Source organism: Oncorhynchus mykiss, chromosome 3 (genome assembly GCF_057628025.1).
Source record: "Oncorhynchus mykiss isolate SJ-2025 chromosome 3, ASM5762802v1, whole genome shotgun sequence".
NCBI classification, from domain to species: domain Eukaryota; kingdom Metazoa; phylum Chordata; class Actinopteri; order Salmoniformes; family Salmonidae; genus Oncorhynchus; species Oncorhynchus mykiss.
The window spans coordinates 57861333-57887793 of record NC_143024.1 but is presented as its reverse complement, the minus strand read 5'-3'; the positions used below and the strand labels follow the sequence as shown (position 1 = coordinate 57887793).

The following is a 26461-nucleotide window of genomic DNA, read 5'->3' as shown; positions in this document are numbered from 1 at the left end:
AAGTGTAAACACAGCTAAACGCAACGGCATATTTGGTGTGAACTCCGTATACCGTTAGGACACACACACGCAGATGCACGCACCCGCGCAAACATTGTCGGTCAACGTTACACAGGCTCAGGGGTGCACACACACACACACACACACACACTATCTCGGGGAAACAGTGCACTGGTTGTTTTCCTTCATCTCCTTAAATAGCTGCTGCTCTGAGCATGACGGCAGCGCCTCACACACAGGATGGGGCTGCTTGGTAAAGTCCTGTTTCAGCACCGACACACACACACACACAGCACGCGGGTGACCTGGCGCACAGTCTGGCTCTGCTGTGGCTCTGACTCCCAAGTAGTGAAGCCTGGATCCGGAGGCCTGTTCCAGCCCAAGAACCACCACCCAAGACTGTGTGTGTGTTTGCGTGTGTATACTTGTGTGTGTATATGTGTTTGTGTGGGTGCGTGCGTGCGTGCGTGCGTGTGCATGTGTGCTGAATCCTGTCCAGCACAGCTCTGGAATCGATTTGGGGGGAATGAAAATAAGCCCTTTAAGAACCTATTAGCAAACTTTAATGAAATCACTGTGCAGGGTGTAGAGGGAGTTTTCTTAATGTAATCACCATCCCTTCCTCTCTTTGGGGGAAACAAACGTATTTACCCTAGAAAGCCAACACAGTGGCCTATCACACACACAATCATTTTCACCCTCTCCATACATCAGGTTTCTATTGGGACCTATAGAGAGAAAGGGGCAATCTGGGATTCAAACGACAACACAGCGATACCCCGCCACTTTTTTTGTTAAACGGCTGAGGGATGAGGTAAAAACAAGCTTATATTTTGGGTACTGATGGGGCACGACAGTTGAACCAAACTCACGATGAGGCCTTTATTATTTACGGCAGGGCGGCAGGGTAGCCTAGTGGCAGGGTAGCCTAGTGGTTAGAGTGTTGGACTAGTAACCGAAAGGTGGCAAGTTCAAATCCCCGAGCTGACAAGGTACAAATCTGTCGTTCTGCCCCTGAACAGGCAGTTAACCCACTGTTCCTAGGCTGTCATTGAAAATATGAACTCGTTCTTAACTGACTTGCCTAATTAAATAAAGGTAAAATAAAAAGGTATATTATTTTATACGAATACAATTGCTCAGAGAAAGAGCTTCTGTTTAACTAGTGATACTTTTTTTCCCCCTCTCAAAATGATTGGCATTCCCTTTTTCCATCCCTTTCAATACCTTACCTTTCGAGGGTAACGGCACTGAGCCTTTTTTTCTCAAATGTTTTATGAGATTGAAGATCTTAGACCGTCCCGCCGTACATCCTTGATCATCCACCACCAGATTTTACAGTAGGTATGGGGTTCTTTTCTGCTTATGCGTTCCTTATTTCGACGCCAAACCCACCGCTGGTGTGCATGGCCAAAGAGCTCAATTCTCACGTCATCCAACAACATGTAAACAAACGCCTGGTGCTTTGGTCAGTTGACATGAACATTTTGCGTTTTGGCCACGCACACCAATGGTGGGTTTTGGAGCCTCTTCTGAGAATGCATCAGCAGACAATAACCTCATACCTACTGTAAAATATGGTGATGGATTTTTGATGTTTATGGGGCTATTTGGCTTCCACTGGTCCTGGGGCCCTTCTTAAGGTCAACGGCATCATGAACTTTACCCAGTTCCAGGACATTTTAGCCAAAAACCTGGTTGCCTCTGCTGGGAGGCTGAATCTTGGCCGCAAGTGGATTTTCCAGCAATACAGTAACCCTGAGCACACATCAACATTCACAAAGAAATGGATAATTGACCTCAAAATTGACATTTTGCAATGGCCATCTCAGTCTCTGGACATGAACACCATTGAAAACGTGGTTTGAATTGAAGATGTCAGTCCAGAAGAGCAGACAAAGGATATCAAGGATCTGGAAGGATTCTGTTTGGAGGAATGGTCTAAGATCCCTCCCAAAGTGTTCTCCAATCTCATAAAACATTTAGCAAAAAGGCTCAGTGCCGACATCCACGCAAGGTGAGGTATTGAAAGGTATTGAAAAGAGGGATGCCAATCATTTTTACCCATTCCTCTTTGAGAGGAAATATATATATATATATATATATATATACTTATTAAACTAAATATTTTTCTCTGAGGAATTGTATTAGTTTAAAATAATATAATTTTCTGTATTTGTGAGCATAAAATATAGTGTAATGGGTGCGTGTCGGTGGCAGGGAAGTCAGGCGCAGGAAAACAAACTTGGTATAAACAGAGTCGTTTAATAAGTTCTCATAAAACTCCAAAAACCAAAATATACAAAAAAAATGATATAAGCGGGTACAAAACCCGTCGCACACCGACACGACTTGCACATAACATACAATAAAACAATCTCCGACAAGGACATGAGGGGAAACAGAGGGTTAAATACACAACATGTGATTAATGGGATTGGAACCAGGTGTGAAGGAAGCCAAGACAAAACCAATGGAAAATGAAAAAATAGATCAGTGATGGCTAGAAGGTCGGTGACGTCGACCGCCGAACACCGCCCGAACAAGGAGAGGGACCGACTTCGGCGGAAGTCTTGACATATAGCCAGTATTTGTATTAATATACATAATACACTATTATACCGTCTTTTTTGCTCATCTTTATCAAGGAAATCATTTTGGACCTGATCGTATCAATAATTCTAAAAGTAAAACAAATAGAAGTAGCAATCATAGATGACCCTTTAAGGGACTTAAGTCTGGATTTACCTGATTATATCATATTAGATGCAAAATGGATGTTGTAAAAGTAACTACATTGACAGAGCGTTCTAGATGAACCAGTGACTGTTATGTGATATATACTCCTATAAGATTGATGCTTTATGAAAGGTTTATGGCTCTTGGTCCTATGCTTTCATGGGGAGTCAGCATTTCCCTGGCCCTCCATTAGCTGTGGACCAGAAACCTGGGATGCATCCCAAATGGCACCCTATTCCCTATAAAGTCCACTACTTTTGACCAGAGCCCTATGAGCCCTGGTCAAAAGTAGTGCACTATAAAGGGAATAGAGAGCCATTTGGGATGCGGACCTGCTTTACGTTATAGTTTAGGAAGGCTTCTAGAGTTAGGTAATGGGACTCATGTAGAAAAGAAATTCCTTGTTTGTTATGTAACGGTACATTTTCTTCTCGTTCCTTTTCTGCAGATATTTTCAACGGATTTTTCATTCAAAGGACAAACTCAATTGCTCATATTCCCTTTGGAAACAATTCCTCCTTTTTTGGGTGTATGATAGCACATAAGTTGCAATGTTTTTTGATTAAGTAGTAACTTAAAGTTAAACGCTGTGCTCATTCTTGTGTAAGTGCAGAAATGTTGAATTACTCTTGACGGCTTTATTTCCTTTTCTCCTGTATTAGCTTTCTCTGGTGGATTTATAGTTGTAAATCAGGCCTGGTGCTGGCAGGAAAAGCACAACGTGGTCGTTTGCCTCTATGGGTGTAATTCTGTAAGATTGAATAGACTTGTAAAAATGCATTTCTGTTCAATTCTGATTTATTTTTTCCTTTGTGATGTAGTGCAACCTAGCTAAGCAAAAAACAAAAAAATGCCATTTGACACTGCTACAACTGAATATACTCTTTCTAGAGGACAACATACACTGAGTGTACAAAACATTAGGAACCTGCTCTTTCCATGACATAGACTGACCAGGTGAAATCTATGATTCCTTATTGATGTCACCTGCTAAATCCACTTTAATCAGTGTAGCTGAAGGGGAGGAGACCGGTTAAAGAATGATTTTTAAGCCTTGAGACAATTGAGTCATGGATTGTGTATATGTGCCATTCAGAGGGTATATGGGTAAGACAAACTATTTAAGGGCCTTGGAATGGAGTATGGTAGTAGGTGCCAGGCGCACCGATTTGAGTGTGTCAAGAACTGCAACACTGCTGTTTTTTTCACGCTCAACAGTTTTCCATGTGTATCAAGAATGGTCCATCACCCAAAGGACACCCAGCCAACTTGACACAACTGTGGAATGCATTGGAGTCAACATGGGCCAGCATCCCAGTGGAACGCTTTCGACACCTTGTAGAGTCCATACCTCGAGGAATTGAGGCTGTTCTGAGGGCTAAAGGGGGTGCAACTCAATATTAGGAAGGTGTTCCTAATATTTTGTACACAGTATATATGAGATGAGGAAAAATGAGAGAATTGCAGACGAAGTTACGTCACAAATGGCACCCTATTCCCTATATCGTGCACTACTATTGACCAGGGTCATGGTCAAAAGTAGTGCATTTCATAGGGGATAGGGTGCAATTTGGGACCTAGACATGGAGAGGCCATATGGAAAGATAATTGCATTTATTCTTAGTGTGACAGTATCTTTCGACAGCTCCAGACAAGTAGCTAATGAAATGTCACTTATCTTCAAGCCTCTCATATTTTTGCATCTTTCTTTTAATAAAACCAAACATCAAATTGAAATCATAATTTATTGGAAGGTTTTAATCACATAGTTAATGACGTCCAAAGGATACCCGTGCTCCCAGAATGCCTTGCAAGCACCAGACTAGACTGGACTGGCATATATCAAGTCTTTAGAAAAAAATGGTTTAACATTACCATGCCTCACCTATGGTTCAGCCCCAAAAAACAACATTGTAGAAAACCCATTTCCGCAAATGAATATATAAAGTCTTGGCACATGTTCAGTTTGTAAAAAACATCATATTTACTCTGTTAAAATTAACACATGATCATGTAACATTGGCATGTCACTTACCCTGAACCTAAACAACCCCTCTCTCTCCTTCTCTCTCTGTGTCCCCCCCCCCCCCCCAGTCCCTTTTCCATGCCAATTCCCTCCAGAAGACGCACCAGAGTGCCCTGCAGGTGCAGCAGAAGGCTGAGGTCATGCTCCAGGCAGGCCATTTTGACCCGGACGGCATACGGGCCTGCGCCGAGAAGGTGGCCATGCACTGGCAACAGCTCATGCTCAAGATGGAGGATCGACTCAAGCTGGTCAACGCTTCTGTGGCCTTCTACAAGACCTCTGAGCAGGTGTGTGTCCACACCACCCCCACATAGCGCTCCCTGAATTGTTTTTAGGTGTGTCGGAATCACTCAAGAACCACCTCGAGCATTTCCCATCCATTGAGACAAATGGTGGTGGTGGCCTGGATGGCCTCAATGTTGTCATCCTGTCCCTATAGAAAAGGCTGCATATTGGTAGAATGTCCTGTTCCGTGATGGCACCTCGAAATTGTGTCCAACCTAGCATGAAGACTAACTGAGACCCCTGTGCCCTCCTCAGGTGTGCAGTGTGCTGGAGAGTCTGGAGCAAGAGTACAGGAGAGATGAGGACTGGTGTGGTGGCCATGACAAGCTGGGAGCCATGGCCGAGACGGACCATGTCATCCCCCTCATCAGCAAACACCTGGAGCAGAAGGAAGCCTTCCTCAAGGTACAGCAGAGCAACATGGTTGTGTCTCAAATGGTTCCCTATTCCCTGTGCCTCCTTTGTCTGTGGCGGTACATCGTGTTGAAATAATAATAATAATATTGAAATAATAAACCAACACAGACAATTAGCTAGTTTACAGTACAGATAAATACGTAGCTAGCTAGCAATCCAATTTAGCTACAAACTTAGCAAACAAACAGATGAAGCTAACTAGCTAGTAGCCACACTAGCTGGGTCATTGACTCAAGATCAAGAATCGTCGCCACCCCTCTTTGTTCCTTTTGCCCAAATGCGGCAAATGCATAACAGCATAATGACCCAGCTTGCTAGCTAGAATCAAAATGGAAAACTTCCAGGGAAAATTCAGTGGTATCACTAACTATGTAAGGACGACAGTAATACAATGTACACTTGAAACTAGCTAATGTTACAGAATAAATAGCGAGAGCAATATTAGCAAGCTAATACATTAGCTAGCTTTCTAACATTAGCGAGCTAGCTAACATTAGCTAGCTAATGGCAGGCCAGCTAGCTAAAAAGGCTTTTAAAACAGCTCTTTCAAAAGTAACTAGCTAGTGTTGCTAACATTTCATTCCTTTCCCTTCTCCTTTTTTGTCTTCTTCTTCCGTCTTCTGCATCTCTCTGCTCTACTCGATCCTTTAATTTTCAGAATACCACATGTACAGAATGAGAAGCAGATTTAGACAAACAAGATCGTCATTGCTGTGTTTGTATTTACCTCCAAAAAAGATGTTCTATTATATTGACAAGATAGTTGAATGACCGCTCTAACAATGGAAATACATTAGGTGAGATTGGAATGGACAATTCTTGCCAATGAGAGGGCAGATATACATGTGAACAACAGGCACAACTCTATATATTTTATTTTTTACATTTTTAAGTTGATGAAATGCCACGTGCATCCACTTATATCAGTGCATTCGTGACAAACTAACTATTAAGAACGTTATGTTCGATCAAATAAGTCTCTCGTAGCAAATTAACTGTTAAATATTTTGTTGACCAAATTCGCCACTCTCTCGTTGACCTCCATACAGAACTTATTTTCGTAGACAGATTTTCATCCTCTGCCTCCAACCAGAATAATGCCGATTTATATTTTCATCACCCTTTTGAAGCATTTCTGACATCGTCAATAGTTTGTTCCTTCCTAGGGAGGGTGAAGTTGCCCCTGGACGCTAATCTTGGGTCAGTTATGCATTTCCCCCTTAACCTAATGGTTAAGGATATGCTTGGGGGAGGGGATTCTGATCCTAGATGTATACCTAGGCGAAAGCAGGGAGGAGCATGAAGTTTCCCAACGGTACAGATCAGCTTCCCCAAATAAGAGAAATGCAAAACTGACCCAAGAATAGCTAGGGGCAACTTCACCCTAACTCCCCCAGCTCCTAAGAATCACCCAGGGTGATGAAAATACCTCTCCCAAAACTGACACCAGTGCTGCATGGAATAACACCAGTAGGGCACGACTTTTGATCTACTTTTTTACAAGGGCCCATAGGGCTCTGGACAAAGGTAGTGCACTATAGGGAATAGGGTGCCATTTGGGACGCAGCCCCATGTTCTGTGGATCATTCATTTGCTGCATATTCACAGACCATGAACTCGGGCTGTTCTGTCTGCCTGATTCTCTTCAGTGGGACACATCTGTATTCTGCAACACGTAGCCGTTAGGATTCATATTGATTTTCCCTTTACAGAACTGAAATACATGTCCACCTCTTGCAAGACATGTTGTGAATGCCACTTTACTTGTTGTCAACTAAAAACGAATAACCATGTTGACAGTGATGTGTCTATGATGTCACACATGCAATATCTTAACCTCAGTTTCAATGTATTCTGGATGGTAGTTGTGGATATGTCGTCCGTTGCAATGATCCTGTTTCGACAATGTCCCTTCTTGTGTCCCAGGCATGCACGTTGGCCAGGAGAAATGCTGAGGTGTTCCTGAAGTATATTCACAGGAACAACGTGGGTATACCTGGTGCTTCAGGCCATGCCAGAGGACCCGAGCAGCAGGTTAAAGGTCAGTCACAACAGCCCTATTACACGATCATGGGTTGTGTCCCAAATGGCACCCTAAATGGCACCCTATTCACATTATAGTAGCTAATAATAATTATATTCAATTTGTGGAGTGCGTCTCCCCAGACTCACTGCACGCCTACTTTTGACCAGCGCTGGTCAAAAGTAGTGAACTATATAGGGAATAATAGGGTGTCATTTGGGAAGCACATATATTGACTACTGAGCACCAGACCTTATACTTTACTGTTACTAACTCTTTTATTGCTCTTTTTCTTTATGAAATGTACATATTTATTTTTACGTTCAGTTGAACTTCTAGTTTCTTATGGACTATATGTTCTATATGGTCTAGTTTGGGTTGTGTTTGAAACCACTGTGTTGACGATATGCTAACTTCTTTCTGTGCTCCCTGGTCTCCTTCTCCTCTCTAGCCATCCTCAATGAGCTGCTCCAGAGGGAGAACCGGGTTCTGCACTTTTGGACCATGAAGAAACGGCGCCTGGAGCAGTGCCAGCAGTACGTGGTGTTCGAACGCAGCGCCAAACAGGTGAGCTAGATGGACTCTCAATCACTATGGTACTTTTTAATGGTACATTTACAAACATATATTCATGATAAATAGATTTGAAACGTGTATCTCGTTGTGGTAAATGGTGGAATATAAGTATAGCCAGTTATAATTGTAATGGCTTAGAAGATAAGAAGAAAAAAAGAACAATATTTACCTGGCTCAAAGAGAAGGAATATAATGTATATTGTTTACAGGAAACTGTGTGGAAAAAGGACTGGGGGGGTGAAATATACTTCTCCCATGGGGAAAGAAACTCAAAAGTGATATTAATCAACAGTCATTTTGACCCGAATGTGCAAATTGTCCAAACAGATCCGTAAGGTAGATGGATGATTTTAAAAATGTTATTGGACTATAAACAGATATGGGTCATTAACCTTTACGGACCAAATAATGATGATCCACGCTTCATTGAAAGTATATATAATAAATTATCAACCCTACAAGACTCTATTATCATGGTGGGAGATTTTAATACTGTTTTAAATACCTCAATGGACCATAAAGGAAATCACACTACACACTATCACCCTCATGCTCTTAAGGAAATCATGACTGTCATTGATATATTGGAACTAGTGGATATATGGAGGCTTAAATATCCTGACCTAGTGAGATATACAGTGGGGAGAACAAGTATTTGATACACTGACCGATTTTTGCAGGTTTTCCTACTTACAAAGCATGTAGAGGTCTGTAATTTTTATCATAGGTACACTTCAACTGTGAGAGACGGAATCTAAAACAAAAATCCAGAAAATCACATTGTATGATTTTTAAATAATTAATGTGCATTTTATTGCATGACATAAGTATTTGATACATCAGAAAAGCAGAACTTAATATTTGGTACAGAAACCTTTGTTTGCAATTACAGAGATCATATGTTTCCTGTAGTTCTTGACCAAGTTTGCACACACTGCAGCAGGGATTTTTGCCCACTCCTCCATACAGACCTTCTTCAGATCCTTCAGGTTTCGGGGCTGTCGCTGGGCAATACAGACTTTCAGCTCCCTCCAAAGATGTTCTATTGGGTTTAGTTCTGGAGACTGGCTAGGCCACTCCAGGACCTTGAGATGCTTCTTACGGAGCCACTCCTTAGTTGCCCTGGCTGTGTGTTTCGGGTCGTTATCATGCTGGAAGACCCAGCCACGACCCATCTTCAATGCTCTTACTGAGGGAAGAAGGTTGTTGGCCAAGATCTTGCAATACATGGCCCCATCCATCCTCCCCTCAATACGGTGCAGTCGTCCTGTCCCCTTTGCAGAAAAGCATCCCCAAGAATGATGTTTCCACCTCCATGCTTCACGGGTGGGATGGTGTTCTTGGGGTTGTACTCATCCTTCTTCTTCCTCCAAACACGGCGAGTGGAGTTTAGACCAAAAAGCTCTATTTTTGTCTCATCAGACCACATGACCTTCTCCCATTGTTCATCTGGATCATCCTGATGGTCATTGGCAAACTTCAGATGGGCCAGGACATGCGCTGGCTTGAGCAGGGGGACCTTGCGTGCGCTGCAGGATTTTAATCCATGACGGCGTAGTGTGTTACTAATGGTTTTCTTTGAGACTGTGGTCCCAGCTCTCTTCAGGTCATTGACCAGGTCCTGCCGTGTAGTTCTCGGCTGATCCCTCACCTTCCTCATGATCATTGATGCCCCACGAGGTGAGATCTTACAGTGCCTTGCGAAAGTATTCGGCCCCCTTGAACTTTGCGACCTTTTGCCACATTTCAGGCTTCAAACATAAAGATATAAAACTGTATTTTTTTGTGAAGTATCAACAACAAGTGGGACACAATCATGAAGTGGAATGACATTTATTGGATATTTCAAACTTTTTTAACAAATCAAAAACTGAAAAATTGGGCGTGCAAAATTATTCAGCCCCCTTAAGTTAATACTTTGTAGCGCCACCTTTTGCTGCGATTACAGCTGTAAGTCGCTTGGGGTATGTCTCTATCAGTTTTGCACATCGAGAGACTGACATTTTTTCCCATTCCTCCTTGCAAAACAGCTCGAGCTCAGTGAGGTTGGATGGAGAGCATTTGTGAACAGCAGATTCTTCACAAAAAAATACAGTTTTATATCTTTATGTTTGAAGCATGAAATGTGGCAAAAGGTCGCAAAGTTCAAGGGGGCCGAATACTTTCGCAAGGCACTGTATATACAGTGTGTGCAAATGAGGTAAGATAAGGGAGGCAAGGCAATAAAATAGGCCATAGTGGCGAGGTAATTACGATATAGCAATTAAGCACTGGAGTGATAGATGTGCAGAAGATGAATGTGCAAGTAGAGATACTGGAGTGCAAAAGAGCAAAATAAATAAATACAGAATGGGGATGAGGTAGTTGGATGGGCTATTTACAGATGGGCTATGTACAGGTGCAGTGATCTGTGAGCTGCTCTGACAGCTGGTGCTTGAAGTTAGTGAGTGAGTTAAGAGTCTCCAGCTTCAGCGATATTTGTAGTTCATTCCAGTCATTGGCAGCAGAGAACTGGAAGGAAAGGCTGCCAAAGGAGGAATTGGCTTTGGGGGTGACCAGTGAAATATACCTGCTGGAGCGCATGCTGCGGGTGGAAAAATGGGAAACCAGGTCTGCAATTCATAGCTGACTTTGAAAAGGCTTTTGATAAAGTACGACTGGAGTTTATATATAAATGCCTGGAACATTTCAATTTTGGACAATCTCTTATAAAATGGGTTAAAGTTATGTATAGTAACCGTCTGAGTAAAATAGTAAATAATGGCTACTTCGCAGGAAGTTTTAAACTGTCAAGAGGAGTAAAACAAGGTTGTCCACTATCGTCATATCTATTTATTATGGCCATGGAAATGTTAGCTATTAAAATCAGATCCAACAATAATATCAAGCGATTAGAAATCCAGGGCTTAAAAACATAGGTGTCATTGTACGCTGACGATTCACGTTTTCTTTTAAATTCACAATTTGGATCCCTCCACTGCCTCATAGGGGATCTAGATACGTTTTCTAACCTCTCTGGATTACCAAATTATGATAAATTAAATTATGATATTACGTATTGGATCACAAAAAAATACAACTTTAACATTACCGTGTAGTTAACCAATAAAATGGTCTGATAGTGATGTGGATATACTCGGTATATATATCCTGAAAGAAATAATTTATCTCACTCTTGCTACCATGGAATGGTAAATACCTGTCTATTTGTGGAAAAATCACCCTGATTAACTCTAGTCATATCCCAGTGTACCTTTTTGCTTATGGTCTTGCCTACACATAGCGAACAGTTTAAAAAAAATATTCCATTTAATTTTGAACGGCAAGAAGTACAAAATTAAACAAGCCTATTTATATAATGAATATGAATTCAAAGGGAATACATGATCAAATATTAAAGCATTAGACCTCTCACTAAAGGCTTCAGTCATACAAAAGTTATACTTAAATCCGAACTGGTTCTATAGCAAATTAGTAATGTCTCACCCTATGTTCAAGAATGGCTTTTTTCACTTAATTCAGATTGCAACCTCTCACTTTCAGTTATTTGAAAAGGAAATCATCTCCCAAATATCGCTATTTTTCAAACAAGCCATAGAAATTTGGTTGCAATTTCAATTTAATCCACCAGGAAAGACAGAACAAATAGTACAACAAATATTGTGGATAAACTCAAATATACTATTTATATCTACCCAAAATTACAACTAATTGCAGCATTACCGTAAAAAAAAGTGGAAGAGGAAAGTGGAAGGGGGGAAAAGTAAGGAACTTGTCTGTTGGCCTTGCATTAAAGACCATAATTGGTTAAAGAAAATTGTGATAAATAAAAAACTATACCAGTTTTACCCCAAAAATGACACCCGTGCCATATAGATTGCAAAATAGTTGGGAAGAGATTTGTGACGTACCGATTCCATGACGCATGGTTTATGAACTGATACACAAGACAACGGCGGATTCAAAAATGAGAATTTTTCCATTTATTCTTGCAACCAATATAATATTATTTATATGGGGGATACGACCTTGCCAGCTCTGCAGATTTTGCTGCGAAGAGACAGAGTCATTAGATAATTTGTTTTGGTACTGTCCATATGTAGCTCGTTTTTGGTCACAGGTCCAAGAATGGCGGAAGAATTGCAATATTTACCTGAAGCTTACTCCGCAGAAAGCACTACTGGGTGATCTGAAAAGTCATAGTCTCTCGATCAATATTACAATAATACTTTTAGCAAAAAAAAAATATTTTCAATTTACAGGTGTACAACAATGAGAATAGAAAGGTTCAGAACTTTTGTGAAACATCACAGCACATTTGAAAAATATATGGCAAATAGAAATCCAATATGGATGGTTCTAAGAGATAGATGGGAGAGGTTGAATGGTGCTGAAGATTGGGACTAATAACAACAAGAAACTAACATAAAACATCCTGTGTCCGTAAAATGTATATAGGTTCAGAACGTTTGTGAAAGAACACAGTTTGAAAGATATGGCAAACCGGGTGGACATCAGAAATAGTTGGGAGAGGTTGAGGGTAGAGGAAGGACAGGAGTAAAAACAAACCAAATAGAACTATTGTAAAATAGACTGTGCATAAAACGTATATAGTAAGCAGGAAGTAGAAGCCAAAGCATTGTTGTTCACCAGTTTACTCCAATTAGAGGAGGGGTGGTCGGGTTAGAAAGTAATAAAGGAAAATATATTTGAAAAAGATATGTGTACATATATGTATTTATATAAATGTGTATGTATGCAAACTCAGCAAAAAAAAGAAACATCTTCTCACTGTCAACTACGTTTATTTTCAGCAAACTTAACATGTGTAAATATTTGTATGCACATAACAAGATTCAACAACTGAGACAAACTGAACAAGTTCCACAGACATGTGACTAACAGAATTGGAATAATGTGTCCCTGAACAAGGGGGGGGGGGGGGGGGGGGTCAAAATCAAAAGTAACAGTCAGTATCTGGTGTGGCCACCAGCTGCATTAGGTACTGCAGTGCATCTCCTCCTCCTTTGCTGTGAGATGTTACCCCACTCTTCTGGGGGGAATAGCTAAAGCCCTCACCCTCCGATCCAACAGGTCCCAGACGTGCTTAATGGGATTGAGATCCGGGCTCTTCGCTGTCCGTGGCAGAACACTGACATTCCTGTCTTGCAGGAAATCACGCACAGAACGAGCAGTATGGCTGGTGGCATTGTCATGCTGGAGGGTCATGTCAGGATGAGCCTGCTAGAAGGGTACCATATGAGGGAGGTCTTCCCTGTAACACACAGCGTTGAGATCGCCTGCAATAACAACAAGCTCAGTCCGAGGATGCTGTTACACACCGCCGCAGACCATGACGGACCCTCCAACTCCAAATCGATCCTGCTCCAGAGTACAGGTCTCAGTGTAACGCTCATTCCTTTGACGATAAACGCAAATTCGACCATCACCTCGTCAGTGAAGAGCTCTTTTTGCCCGTCCTGTCTGGTCCAGCGACGGGGAGTTTGGCCCATAGGCAACGTTGTTGCCGGTGATGTATGGTGAGGACCTGCCTTACAACAGGCCTACAAGCCCTCAGTCCAGCCTCTCTCAGCCTATAGCGGACAGTCTGAGCACTGATGGAGGGATTGTGCGTTCCTGGTGTAACTCGGGCAGTTGTTGTTGCCATCCTGCACCTGCAGGTGTGATGTTCAAATGTACCGATCCTGTGCAGGTGTTGTTACACGTGGTCTGCCACTGTGAGGACGATCAGCTGTCCGTCCTGTCTCCCTGTAGCGCTGTCTTAGGCTTCTCACAGTACGGACATTGTAATTTATTGCCCTGGCCACATCTACAGTCCTCATGCCTCCTTGCAGCATGCCTAAGGCACGTTCATGCAGATGAGCAGGGACCCCGTGCATCTTTCTTTTGGTGTTTTTCAGAGTCAGTAGAAAGGCCTTTTTAGTGTCCTAAGTTTTCATATCTGTGACCTTAATTGTCTACCGTCTGTAAGCTGTTAGTGTCTTAACCACCGTTCCACAGGTGCATGTTCATTAATTGTTTATTGTTCATTGAACAAGCATGGGAAACAGTGTTTAAACCCTCTACAATGAAGATCTGTGAAGTTATTTGGATTTTTACGAATCACCTTTGAAAGACAGGGTCCTGAAAAAGGGACGTTTCTTTTTTTTTGCTGAGTTTATGTATATGTATATTTGCAAAAATATATATGGGTGATTGGAAGTGATGCAGACAATTACATTGATGGAAGCTACAATCTATCTGCAATACTAAAGCTGATCTACCCCCTAAAAATACAAATTGAAAAACAACAACAAAAAACAGGTGAGCTCTCCTGAACGCAGCCCAAGCACTCCGAGTGCTGTGTTTATACTGCATGTCCATAGCATCTGGCCCTGGACTAGACCCAGCCAGGGATACGTGGGGCTTTTGTTTATTTTTGATGGCCAGCACAGCCACCGATGAAAGATAGAGGGCATGCAGAGAGGGAGAGAGGAATATGGAAAGAGGGAGCTCTTCACTTCTCTTCACTCCCCCCTGTCCCATCTGTCTCCGCAGGCTTTAGACTGGATCCAGGAAACAGGAGAGTATTACCTCTCCACTCACACCTCCCCTGGAGAGAGCGGCGAGAGGAGTCAGGAACTGCTGAAGGAGTACGAGGAATTCAGAGTCTCCGCCAAGGTGTGGACCTGGAGCTGGGAAGCAGATCTAGGCTACGTTCCAAATGGCACCTTACTCCCTATGTAGTGCACTACTTTTGGAGTAGGGTGCCATCTGGTACGCAGCCCTAGAGCTACTGTTCGGAGTCTGCTCAGACTCCCTCACTTAACTCCTGACCCTATACCTGCGTATGATATTAGCCAAACATTTCCACTGCAGCCTGCCTTGTGTCTGCCTGTCTACAGCCCAGTGGTTCAGGCAGCAAGCAAGTGTTAGAGATCTCTCCTGAGGCGTGTTTGCACTCTCTCAAGCGTCCGCCTAGACACTGACGGGGAGTGTGGATGCTACAGATGATTGAAACACTCACACACGATCATGCTTACACACACACACGCGTATAATAATACACACACACATTATGCAAACTCACGTACACACACACTTATACACCTCATCTCTCTATGTGCTTCCTACAGCAAACCAAGGAGAAGGTGAAGCTCCTCATTCAGCTGGCCGACAGCTTTGTGGAAAAGGGCCATGTGCACGTCACCGAGCTGAAGAAGTGGGTCACCACGGTGGACAAGCGCTACCGAGACTTCTCCCTCCGGATGGGGAAGTACCGTTCTAGCCTGGAGAAATCACTGGGCATCAGCTCTGAGGTAAGATCCCCTGGAGGGCCCCTATGGGACTAAGGGCTAACCCCACCTGCTGTGAACGCTCATTCATCAACACGAACCCCAATCCCTGGTCACTAATTAGGCTCAGTCTTTCGACTGCTAACAACTGTGTTTTCAAAGGACGTATGGAATGAAACAAATTTTGTCAAACATATGATATTCCTCATTTGTGCTCCCTTGAGTGTATAGTCCTTCACCTGCTGCTGTTGTCATAGCTCCCTTAGTGGTCACCTCCTCTGTAGCATGGTCCTGCAAATACACGTGAGTGGGACTGTCTTACGAATGGAAGACGTCCACAAAGCTTAGTACAGTAGCTAGTATCTCTACCACCTTGGGGCAAAGAAAACCAGGGGCAAGACCTAACACATCTCAGTTTGAAGTACTCATCTCGACACACAGGCATCAATTCCTCCTCTAATTGAAACACAGTCTGTTCGAAAAGTCTATTTCATGTGTACGTGCTGTGTCATCATGGACCATGTTGAAAGGTCTGCATCCCAAATGGCACCCTATTCGCCTATGCAGTGCACAACATTTGACCAGGGCCCATAGAGCTCTGGTATAAAGTAGTGCACTACACAGGGAATAGGGTGTCATTTGGGATGTGTGCTGAGCTCTCCCTCTGTCTCTGGTAGGATAATAAGGACTTGGAGCTGGACATCATCCCAGCCAGCCTGACCGATCCTGGGGAGGTGAAGCTCCGCGACCCCAACCACGAGGTCAACGAGGAGAAGAGGAAGTCAGCCAGGAAGAAAGAGTGAGTGCACACTACAGACACTCTACAGACACTACAGAGGAACAGGGAGAAATCGCCGGAGGAAGCAAGTGTGGCTTTTGATAAGGTGCATAGGCCTATGTTTAACATTCCGTGATGTGCTGGGGTCTAGTGGTAGTGCTGTCGCCTGCTGCCGCCGGACCAGATATGGCCTTGGAGGCAGTGGTTCGGTCCTCCCCTCACTTTCTCTTCTGTATCCCTCTCTTATATGCAGTATATGCAACTCTAAATATGTTTACAAAATAGCAAAACACAATTGATGGTGCAGTTCATGTGATCTGGCTAGATGTTGTCATTGGTAGTCTTGGAATGGGGATGCGGGAGGAGACTACGGATTTGTCCCAAATGGCACCCTGTGGGCGCTGATCGAAAAGTAGTGCACTATGCCAGGAACAGGGAGCTGTTTGAAACGCAGACGACGTCATAGCTAGTTGCTGATATATTGTATGTGTGTATTTATCCAGGTTCATAATGGCTGAACTCCTTCAGACTGAGAAGGCCTATGTCAGGGACTTGCATGAATGTTTAGAGGTAAGCTTTCCCACTTCCATTTTCGCTTGGCAATTAAACACTCTTCATTTCAGGGATCTTTTGGCCTTGGTATGTACTTAAAGAGGGGGTTCCTGGGTGTTTTCATGATATAATGAGTCAGGTTCTACGTTTTTTTGTTTTTCACCACTCTACAGTCATTGTACTTCAATTACAATTAACATTATAGTTATCCATTAACATTTAGGGCTCCCGAGTGGCGCAGCGGTCTAAGGCACTGCATTTCAGCACTTGAGGCATCACTACAGACACCCTAGTTTGAATCCAGGCTGTATCTCAACCAGCTGTGATTGGGAGTCCCATGGGGCGGTGCACAATTAGCCCAGCGTCGCCCGTGTTTGGCCGGTGTAGGCTGTCATTGTAAATAAGAATTTGTTCTTAACTGACTTGCCTAGTTAAATAAAGGTAAAAAAAAAAATGTTTTAATCCAGAGCAATTTACAGTCGGTGCATTCAACTAAGTTTAATAATAGGAGAAAACAAACACATATAACAGTTATTGCATGTAGAATCTGCTATCAGAAAAATCAGTGCCAGGAAGGAAAAAACAAGTGCGGGTGTGAGTCCAAGAAAGAGAAGTCCATCGTTTTTGTGAGGATTGGTTGTAGTAGGACATGATAGCGTGTGATGTTTCCTGTGTCCTCCTCCTGTCTAGACGTACCTGTGGGAGATGACAAGTGGGGAGGAGGAGATTCCTCCTGGCATCGTCAACAAGGAGCACATCATCTTTGGCAACATCCAGGAGATTTATGATTTCCATAACAGGTAGGGATCTCTTTCAAATTGAGGATGCGTCCCAAATGGCACCTTATGCCCTATATAGTGCACGACCTTTGACCAAGGCAGGGCTCTGGTAGTGCGACTATATAGGGCACAGGGTGTCATCTGTGACACGTCCTTAATTTGAAAGAGATTCCAACTTGTTATGTCAGTTATGTGCATGAGACCAATTCAAATCAGTTCTATTTCATGTGGTTTTGGTTGAGGAAATACTTGTTCTACGATAACCACTGAGTATTCTCATTGTTAACCCTCTCTTTGCGGTTTAATTGCAGCATTTTCCTCAAAGAGCTAGTGAACTATGAGCAGCTACCTGAAGATGTGGGCCATTGTTTTGTCACATGGGTAAGACTCCTGTTTTCAGTCAATGGGGCATGTTCGTTAGAGCACACAATTGAAATGTTTTGCAACGGAAACCGAAAATTAGTATTTTTGTTATTGGTCACTCCCAGGTAGTCCCTCCCCGTTTCAATCGGTTTTGTTCCATTTGGTGCCTAGTGAATATGACCATGGTGTTAGTCTTTTACTTACAATGCCCACAGGGCACTTCTGACTTGTGGCCTTCTGATTGATAATTACATGTGAATGCTGTTTACCTTCTTGCAATTAGTTTATACAACATTGGTAATCAATCAAACAAATGTACAGTATTTTATGATGCCCTTTTTCTCTTGCAAAGATGCATTGGCAGGGAGCATTGCATATTGTCGTAATATATATTAAACGTAAATGGGTCTTTCTTTTACTAAAGGAGCCAATGTGTGACATCAGGGTGAAAATGTCAAAATGGTTTGACATACATTTAAATGCGATTTTCTTGTCTTCACGTGTAGTTACAGGAATAAAAGTCTAAATAGGCACAATGAGACCATAACACCACCTAGAAACAACAAAACATCAGCATGTCATTCAAAATTGTCACATGAAACATAGACACCAGGGGTTGGAACCGAAATGATTTTCCCAAGAGTTTTGTTCTGAACAGAACCATCATTTTTTGTTGCAAAATAAAGTTCTGAACCCGGTTCGAACCAAAAAAAAGTAACAGTTTATATTGTTTCTTTCTGCTCCTTTTTAAACCTCTAAAATAAATATTTTAGCTCGACATTAAATAACTTCGCATAAAGTATCTTGCTATGGAGCGGCCAAGCTATTTACATGCATTGGATAGGCCAGTGTAGGGAGCGAAATGCTACTGACATTTTGAAGGAGGGGAGACAGCGAAAGAGGGTGTAGGGAGAGGCTTGAAGCGCTGTGTATCTTCTTGTTATGACATGCATGATCTGAATTAGGTCTACAGAATTATACCCACTGGGAGCGTGTTCTATAAAGGAACTTTGAATGTCTTTGAACTTCAGAGATTTGGCTTAACGTTGGACCAGCTAGCTAACAAGCTTGTGTGTGGAGAGCGCCGTGCCACCAGAATTAAAATAAAAACACTTCTTACTTTTTTGTAGTTAATAAATCCATTGTGAAACGTGTTAACTATAGTATCCTTAATAACCTCTTAAGCTGACAGTCCGTGACATCGTATATGTTTACCTTTGTTATTTTATTGATTTCCCACTGTTAAATAAGCCAGGAGAAAGCAATTCAGACCTCCCTAGGGCCATTTAAACGTGCTCTGTCGAATAAACGTGTATTTGCCTCCCTCTGGTGGTCGGCGGCATCCACTTCACTGCAACGTTACATCAAAAGAGCGGTCCTTAGAAAAACATTTATCCAGATCGACTGCTTCACGGCACGGACGTAGCAGAGCAATTGCTGAGTGTGTCTCAAGCAGGCGGACCTAAATAAATAACTTGCATAGCGCTACAATAAAGAATGCGACCTACACACTTCCTTAAACCTAAAATATGTAAAGAAGTAATTTTCAATGTACCGATTCCATGGCACGTAGTTTATGAATTGATACACAAAATGATGCACGGATTCAAAAGTAAATGATTAAACAAAATTTGTGCAACCAATAGAATGTTATATATACAGTGCATTCCGAAAGTATTCAGACACCTTGACTTTTTCCACGTTACAGTCTTATTCTAAAATTTATTAAATTGTTTTTGTTCCCTTATCTACACACAATATCTCATAATGACAAAGCAAAAACAGAAAACATGTACATGCCTCCCGAGTGGCGCAGTGGTCTAAGGCACTGCATTGCAGTACTTGAGGCGTCACTACAGACCCGGGTTTGATCCCAGGCTGTGTCTCAGCCGGCTGTGACTGGGAGACCCATGAGGCGCCGCACAATTGGCCCAGCGTCGTCCAGGTTAGGAGAGGGTTTGGGCTGCCGGGATGTCCTTGTCCCATCGCGCTCTAGAAACTCATTGTGGCCGGCCGGGCGAATGCACGCTGACTTCAGTCGCCAGTTGTATGGTGTTTCCTCCGACACATTGGTGCGGCTGGCTTCTGGGTCAAGAAGCAGTGCGGCTTGGCAGGGTCGTGTTTCGGGGGACGCATGGCTCTTGACCATTGCCTCTCCCGAGTCCGTACGGGAGTTGCAGCGATGAGACAAGACTGTAACTACCAATTGGATATCATGAAATTGGGGATAAAAAAAGTTATGTTAACATTTACATAAGTATTCAGAACCTTTACTCAGTACTTTGTTGAAGCACCTTTGGCAGCGATTACAGCCTTGAGTCTTCTTGGGTATGACGCTACAAGATTGGCACACCTGTATTTCGGGTGTTTCTCCCATTCTTCTCTGCAGATTCTCTCAAGCTCTGTCAGGTTGGATGAGGAGAGTCGCTGCACAGCTATTTTCAGGTCTCTCCAGAGATTTTCGATTCGGGTTCAAGTTCGGGCTCTGGCTGGGCCATTCAAGGACATTCAGAGACATGTCCAAAAGCCACTCCTGCGTTGTCTGGGCTGTGTGCTTAGGGTCATTGTCCTGTTGGAAGGTGAACCTTCGCCCCACTCTGAGGTCCTGAGCACTCTGGAGCAGGTTTTCCCCAAGGATCTCTATGCTCATCTGTCCCTTGATCCTGATTAGTCTCCAAGTCCCTACCGCGGAAAAGCTTCCCCACAGCATGATGCTGTTACCACCATGCTTCATTGTAGGGATGGTGTCAGGTTTCCTCCAGACGTGACACTTGGCATTAAGGCCAAAGAGTTCAATCTTTGTTTCATCAGGCCAGATAATCTTGTTTCTCATGTTCTGAGAGTCCTTTAGGTGCCTTTTGGCAAACTCCAAGCGGGCTGTTATGTGCCTTTTACTCAGGAGTGACTTCCGTCTGGCCACTATACCATAAAGGCCTAATTGGTGGAAAGTGGCAGAGATGTTTGGCCTTCTGGAAGGTTCTTCCATCTCCACAGAGGAACTCTGGAGCTCTGTCAGAGTGACCATCATTTTCTTGGTCACCTCCCTGGCCAAGGTCCATATTCCCTGATTGATCAGTTTGCCGGGCAGCCAGCTCTAGGAAGAGTCTTGGTTGTTCCAAATGTCTTCCATTTAAGAATTAGGCCACTGTGTTCTTGGGGACCTTCAATTCCGCGGAAATGTTTTGGTACCCTTCCCCAGCCCTGTGCCTCGACACAATTTTGTCTTGCAGCTCTACAGACAATTCCTTCGACCTCATGGCTTGGTTTTTGCTCTGACATGCACTGTCAACTGTGGGACATTATATTAACATGTGTGTGCCTTTCCAAGTCATGTCCAATCAATTGAATTTACCACAGGTGGACTCCAATCAAGATTTAGAAACATCTCAAGGATGATCAATGGAAACCGGATGCACCTGAGTTCAATTTCGAGTCTCATACTGTGGCAAAGGGTCTGAAAACATATGTAAATCAGGTGTTTCTGTTTTCGCTTTGTCATTATGAGGTATTGTGTGCAGATTGATGAGGGGAAAAAATATGTAATCCATTTTAGAATAAGGCTGTGACGTAATGAAAGGTTGTTGGTTCGATTTCCCTGACTACTTGAAAATCTGTCGATGTGCCCTTGAGCAAGGCACTTAGCCTTAATTGCTTCTGTAAGTCACTCTGGATAAGAGTGTCTGCTAAATGACTAAAATATATAATGTAATGTGTGAGTGTGACTGACTGTCTACCATAATACCCACGTCCTGTTCAGAAACAACCCATGAGTCTAGACAATTGTGGGGATCTGAGAGCGATTGATGGGTGGTATTTGTATTTATTAAGGATCCCCTGCTACTCTTCCTAGGGTCCAGCAACATTAAGGCGGTTATATACAATTTCAAATGTTACATGACATGACATTTCATAACACTTTACCCAACACATTTAGTGTGTTCCCTCAGGCCACTACTCCACTAGCACATATTTACAATACAACACCCATGTGTACGTGTGTGTAGAGTGAGTGTCTTATTATGTGTATGTATGTCTGTGTCTATGTGTGTCTCTCTTCACAGTCCCTGCTGTTCCATAAGGTGTATTTTTATTTGTTTAATAAATCTGATTCTACTGCTTGCTCCAGTTACCTAATGTGGAAAAGAGTTCCATGTACTGTAGCCATGGCTCTATGTAGTACTGTGTGCCTCCCATAGTCTGTTTTGGAATTCGGGATTGTGAACAGACTTTTGGTGGCATGTCTTGTGGGGTATGCATGGGTGTCCGAGCTGTGTGCTAGTAGTTTAAACAGACACATGAGTGCATTCAGCATGTCAACACTTCTTACAAAAACAAGTAGCGATGAAGTAATTTTGAGCCATGAGATATTTACGTACATGCATATTATTAATGTTAGCTCTCCATGTACATTTAAGGGCCAGCCATGCTACCCTGTTCTGAGCCAATTGTAATTTTCAGAGGTCCCTCTTTGTGGCACCTGACCACACGACTGAACAGTAGTCCAGGTGCGACAAAACTAGAGCCTGTAGGACCTGCCTTGTTGATAGTGTTGTTAAAAGGCAGAGCTGCGCTTTATTATGGACAGACTTCTCCCCACTTTAGCTACTGTTATATCAACATGTTTTGACCATGACAGTTTACAATCCAGTGTTACTCCAAGCAGTTTAGTCACCTCAACTTGAGATTTAGTTGAGGTTTAGGTTTTAGTGAATGATTTGTCCCAAATGCAATGCTTTTTGTTTTTGAAATATTTAGGACTAAGGTATTCCTTGCCACCCATCCTGAAACAAACTGCAGCTCTTTGTTAAGTGTTCCAGTGATTTCACTTCGATGTAGTAGCTGACATGTATAGTGTTGAGTAATCTGCATACATAGACACACTGGCTTTACTCAAGGCCAGTGGTTTGTCATTCATAAAGATTGTAAAAAGTAAGGGGCCTAGACAGCTGCCCTGGGGAATTCCTGATTCTACCTGGATTATGTTGGAGAGGCTTCCATTAAAGAAGACCCTCTGTGTTCTGTTAGACAGGTAACTCTTTATCCACAATTTAGCAAGTGGTGTAAATCCATAACACATACGTTTTTTACTATCAATTTCTCTCAGCCAATCATCAGTCATTTGTGTAAGTGCTTGTTGAAAGTCCTTCCCTATAAGCATGCTGAAAATCTGTTGTTAATTTGTTTACAGTAAAATAGCATTGTATCTGGTCAAATACCATTTTTTCCAAAAGTTTACTAAGTGTTGGTAACAGGCTGATTGGTCGGCTATTTGAGCCAGGTGGTGACATGGTGAGAGCTCCATCTTATATATACTTGATGTAATGTTGGGGGTATTGCTTACACCTGTCCAATCCTCTCAGATCTCCACTAGTGTCTAAGGGTAGGGGCTAGCTAGAGGTTGTTTCTGGACAGGACCCCACAACCCCTTGTGTTTGTGGTGGACCTTCAGCACGACACTTGAGGCATTGAGTGGATGTTTCACTCCATTGCTGGACAGAGGTTGACATTTATTGTCATGACTCTTGTCCTGGAGGCAGAACTGAGCAATTTCCCCTTAGATAAGCTGCAAAGTCAAAATTGGCTATATTGTAAAAATTCATGAAAATAATTGTGCTTTTTGCTCTTAATTTTAGTTAAGGGTTAGACATTAAGGTTAGTAGTGGTTAAGGTTAGGGTTCAAGTTCGGTTTAAAATCTAACTGTAGTGGAGGCTATGACTTTGTGACTGTGCCAGCTAGTTTCCACTCTGCAGAGCTGCCTCCAGAACAAGATTCATGAAAAATGCTAACCTGCTTGTTGGACACACAGATTGGCACAGATGGACACCATAGATACTGTTGTTTTGGCTCTATGGCGTCATTGAATAAGATTACCAATGGTTAGCTAGGTAGCCAGGCTATTTCAGTCAGCTAACAATTTACAGTGACAGCAGTTCACTAATAAGTCAATAAACACTACATCTTATGCAGAAAGATTTCTCACCTTATGTTGGCACTGTGGCACATATGGACAGCTATTAATCAATTAATTAAAACAATCATAGAATGGAATTAAAAGGGTGAACTCCTACGTTGAAAGAACAGGAAGTGTTGACTGTGTACTTGACAAATGACTGGCATTCCACATTTCTATTCAAAAATGAAAAAAAACGAACCGTTTTCATGTTCCCAATTGCACCGTTTTAACGTACACAGACCGTAATTTTAAGGGAATCTTGACTTAATGTTGTCCACGACATAGGCTAAATATCTTCGATGCCGTAACAACACAGACACATATGTTCTGTCAAGCCTCGAGAACAACATTATTTCACGCACTTTGGTTTTCGTTCAATCGCGTGCGGTATCATGCTAGAAGCGAGATTTTGGAAGAATGGGGCAATGTATGGGGTTGAGAACAGCTGGCTTCCTCTGGGCCACCTTGTCATGCACTTCGTCCCATCTTCAAGGTTCGTCGTCTTGGGTTGATTCAAACCTACAGCAGATATCCAATATAGTTTCAGAAATCAGTTGAGGCATTGCACAAATACAAAATAAGACCGCTAGATACTAATATACTAATACATACTATACTAATAACTAATACAACATTGCTATAGCCTACACAACTCCGCAGATTATTTGACCACACTTTCTGTGCCACCAAATGTTTGCATACTACTGGTAAAGTGAACAGGTTTACTAATATTGTAACAATATCATGGAACAATGTTGTTTAAATGAAGCAAATGGTTAGTGGGGAGCAGGTATATGGACACTCCTGGCCTGAAAAACAATGACACATGTCGCATAGCTGAGGGCTGAGGGAACCGATCGCACAGGGTTGAGGAGGACACTGTATCTCAGTGTTAGAGGCGTCACCACAGGCCCTGGTTCGATTCCAGGCTGTATCACAAACCAGCCGTGATTGGGAGTCCCATAAGGCGGCGCACAATTGGCCCAGCGTCGTCCGGGTTAGGGTTTGGCCGGGGGTAGGCTGTTATTGTAAATGAGAATTTATTCTTAACTGACTTGCTTAGTTAAATAAAGGTTAAATAATTATATATTTTTTAAAACTGTGTTTTTTTTTGCATTTTACCCACAACGCAGTGCAATCTACAGCAATAATGCTGTAAAACACATTTACGGTATTTTACCGTGCATTCTGCAGTGTTTTGCTGTTGAAATTACAGAAACATCCTACAGTGCAGCTGGACATGAATTGTTCCTCAAACAACGATACGCATGAATTATTGAAGAACCCCATCCAGTTTTATTAATGATGGTCAAGTCACGCTTTCTGTTGGAAGCATTCGATTTTGCAATCACATACGATATTTTGGATATGTGTGTTATCACACCGTAACACAGGGAGATACGAAATGTTACGAGGTTACAGGTCACTTCCGAGATCGCCGTGCGCAAAAAAAAGTGTCCGACAGCAATATTACAGCATCAAGTTCAATGTGTAATTCAACTGTGAAATGCGTCAATTGTTAAATGTTACTAGACAAACAACAGTATCAAAAATGTGAGGAAAGGAAGTTTGTGTTTTATGTCACACGATTTCTGGCTAATCTGTGAAGACTCCAAGGCATGAGAAAGGGTTTAAAACAGGTTTTGATTCAGCTAATGAATTATATTGAATGTATCTATGTTCCCTCCTTATGTCTTAATGTATTCACATAAGAAAAGGCTAATTATTATGAATAACCTTGTAATAGCTTATAAGAAAGGCTCACAGGTACCCTAGTTTATAGAAAGACACATATGCATGTAAGAACATAGATGCTTAGTCATTTGAATTTGACAGGATTTTCCCATACTGTTTTTTCAGGCTGATAAATTCCACATGTACGTCAATTACTGTAAAAACAAACCGGATTCCAGCCAACTCATCTTGGAGCATGCTGGAAGCTTCTTCGATGTAAGTGTATGAGTTCTCTGTCCTCTTCTACCTGTAGGTGGTGCCAATGAGCCATTTATTTCAATGCTAAACAGGAGTCATATTTTTTTTGCTTACCCACGGCCATTTGTTTCTTTGCGTTCCAGTGCGCAGTCTTATGGCTTCCGTTCCAAATGGCACCCTCTTTACTTTACAGTGCACGGTGGCCATTGGGCTCCAGTCAAAAGTAGTGCACTCTATAGTCATAGGGAATAGTGTGCCACTTGGGACGAACACATGATTATAGGCTATGAACACATGATTATAGGCTATGAACACATTAAAGAATCTCAATGTCAACGTCAATATGTTTCAGTCATCATGACGTCATAAATTCTGTGTGCAGGAAATCCAGCAGCGACACGGATTGGCTAACTCCATCTCCTCGTACCTTATCAAGCCAGTGCAGAGGATCACTAAGTACCAGCTTCTACTCAAGGTAGGGAACATGATGGGAGAGAAGGTCTGCGTCCCAAATGAAAATAAATCTCTTTGGCCACGCACACCAGTGGTGGATTTTGCGTTGAAAGAAGGATGCAAATAACCCCATACCTATTGTAAACTACGGTGGTAGATCATTGATATTATGGGTCTATTTTGCTTCCACTGGTCCTGGGGTGCTTGTTAAGGTCAACGGCATCATGAACTTTACCCAGTTCCAGGACATTTTAGCCAAAAACCTGGTTGCATCTGCCAGAAGGCTGAA

General features: G+C 42.5%; 1 protein-coding gene across 5 annotated transcripts in view; it reads left to right on the top strand.

Moving 5' to 3' along the window:
- The window catches only part of LOC110504150 (kalirin), a 262188-nt gene that overhangs the window by 166825 nt on the left and 68902 nt on the right, over nt 1-26461 (top strand). For all 5 annotated transcript variants that reach the window (XM_036974283.2, XM_036974281.2, XM_036974280.2 and 2 more), the window contains exons 17-28: nt 4834-5052; nt 5306-5455; nt 7394-7508; nt 7942-8057; nt 14625-14747; nt 15203-15385; nt 16039-16160; nt 16643-16709; nt 17382-17491; nt 17782-17851; nt 25648-25737; nt 26102-26194. In XM_036974283.2, coding sequence (XP_036830178.2) covers nt 4834-5052; nt 5306-5455; nt 7394-7508; nt 7942-8057; nt 14625-14747; nt 15203-15385; nt 16039-16160; nt 16643-16709; nt 17382-17491; nt 17782-17851; nt 25648-25737; nt 26102-26194 — 1458 coding nt within the window. The remainder of the gene's footprint in view (nt 1-4833; nt 5053-5305; nt 5456-7393; nt 7509-7941; nt 8058-14624; nt 14748-15202; nt 15386-16038; nt 16161-16642; nt 16710-17381; nt 17492-17781; nt 17852-25647; nt 25738-26101; nt 26195-26461) is intronic.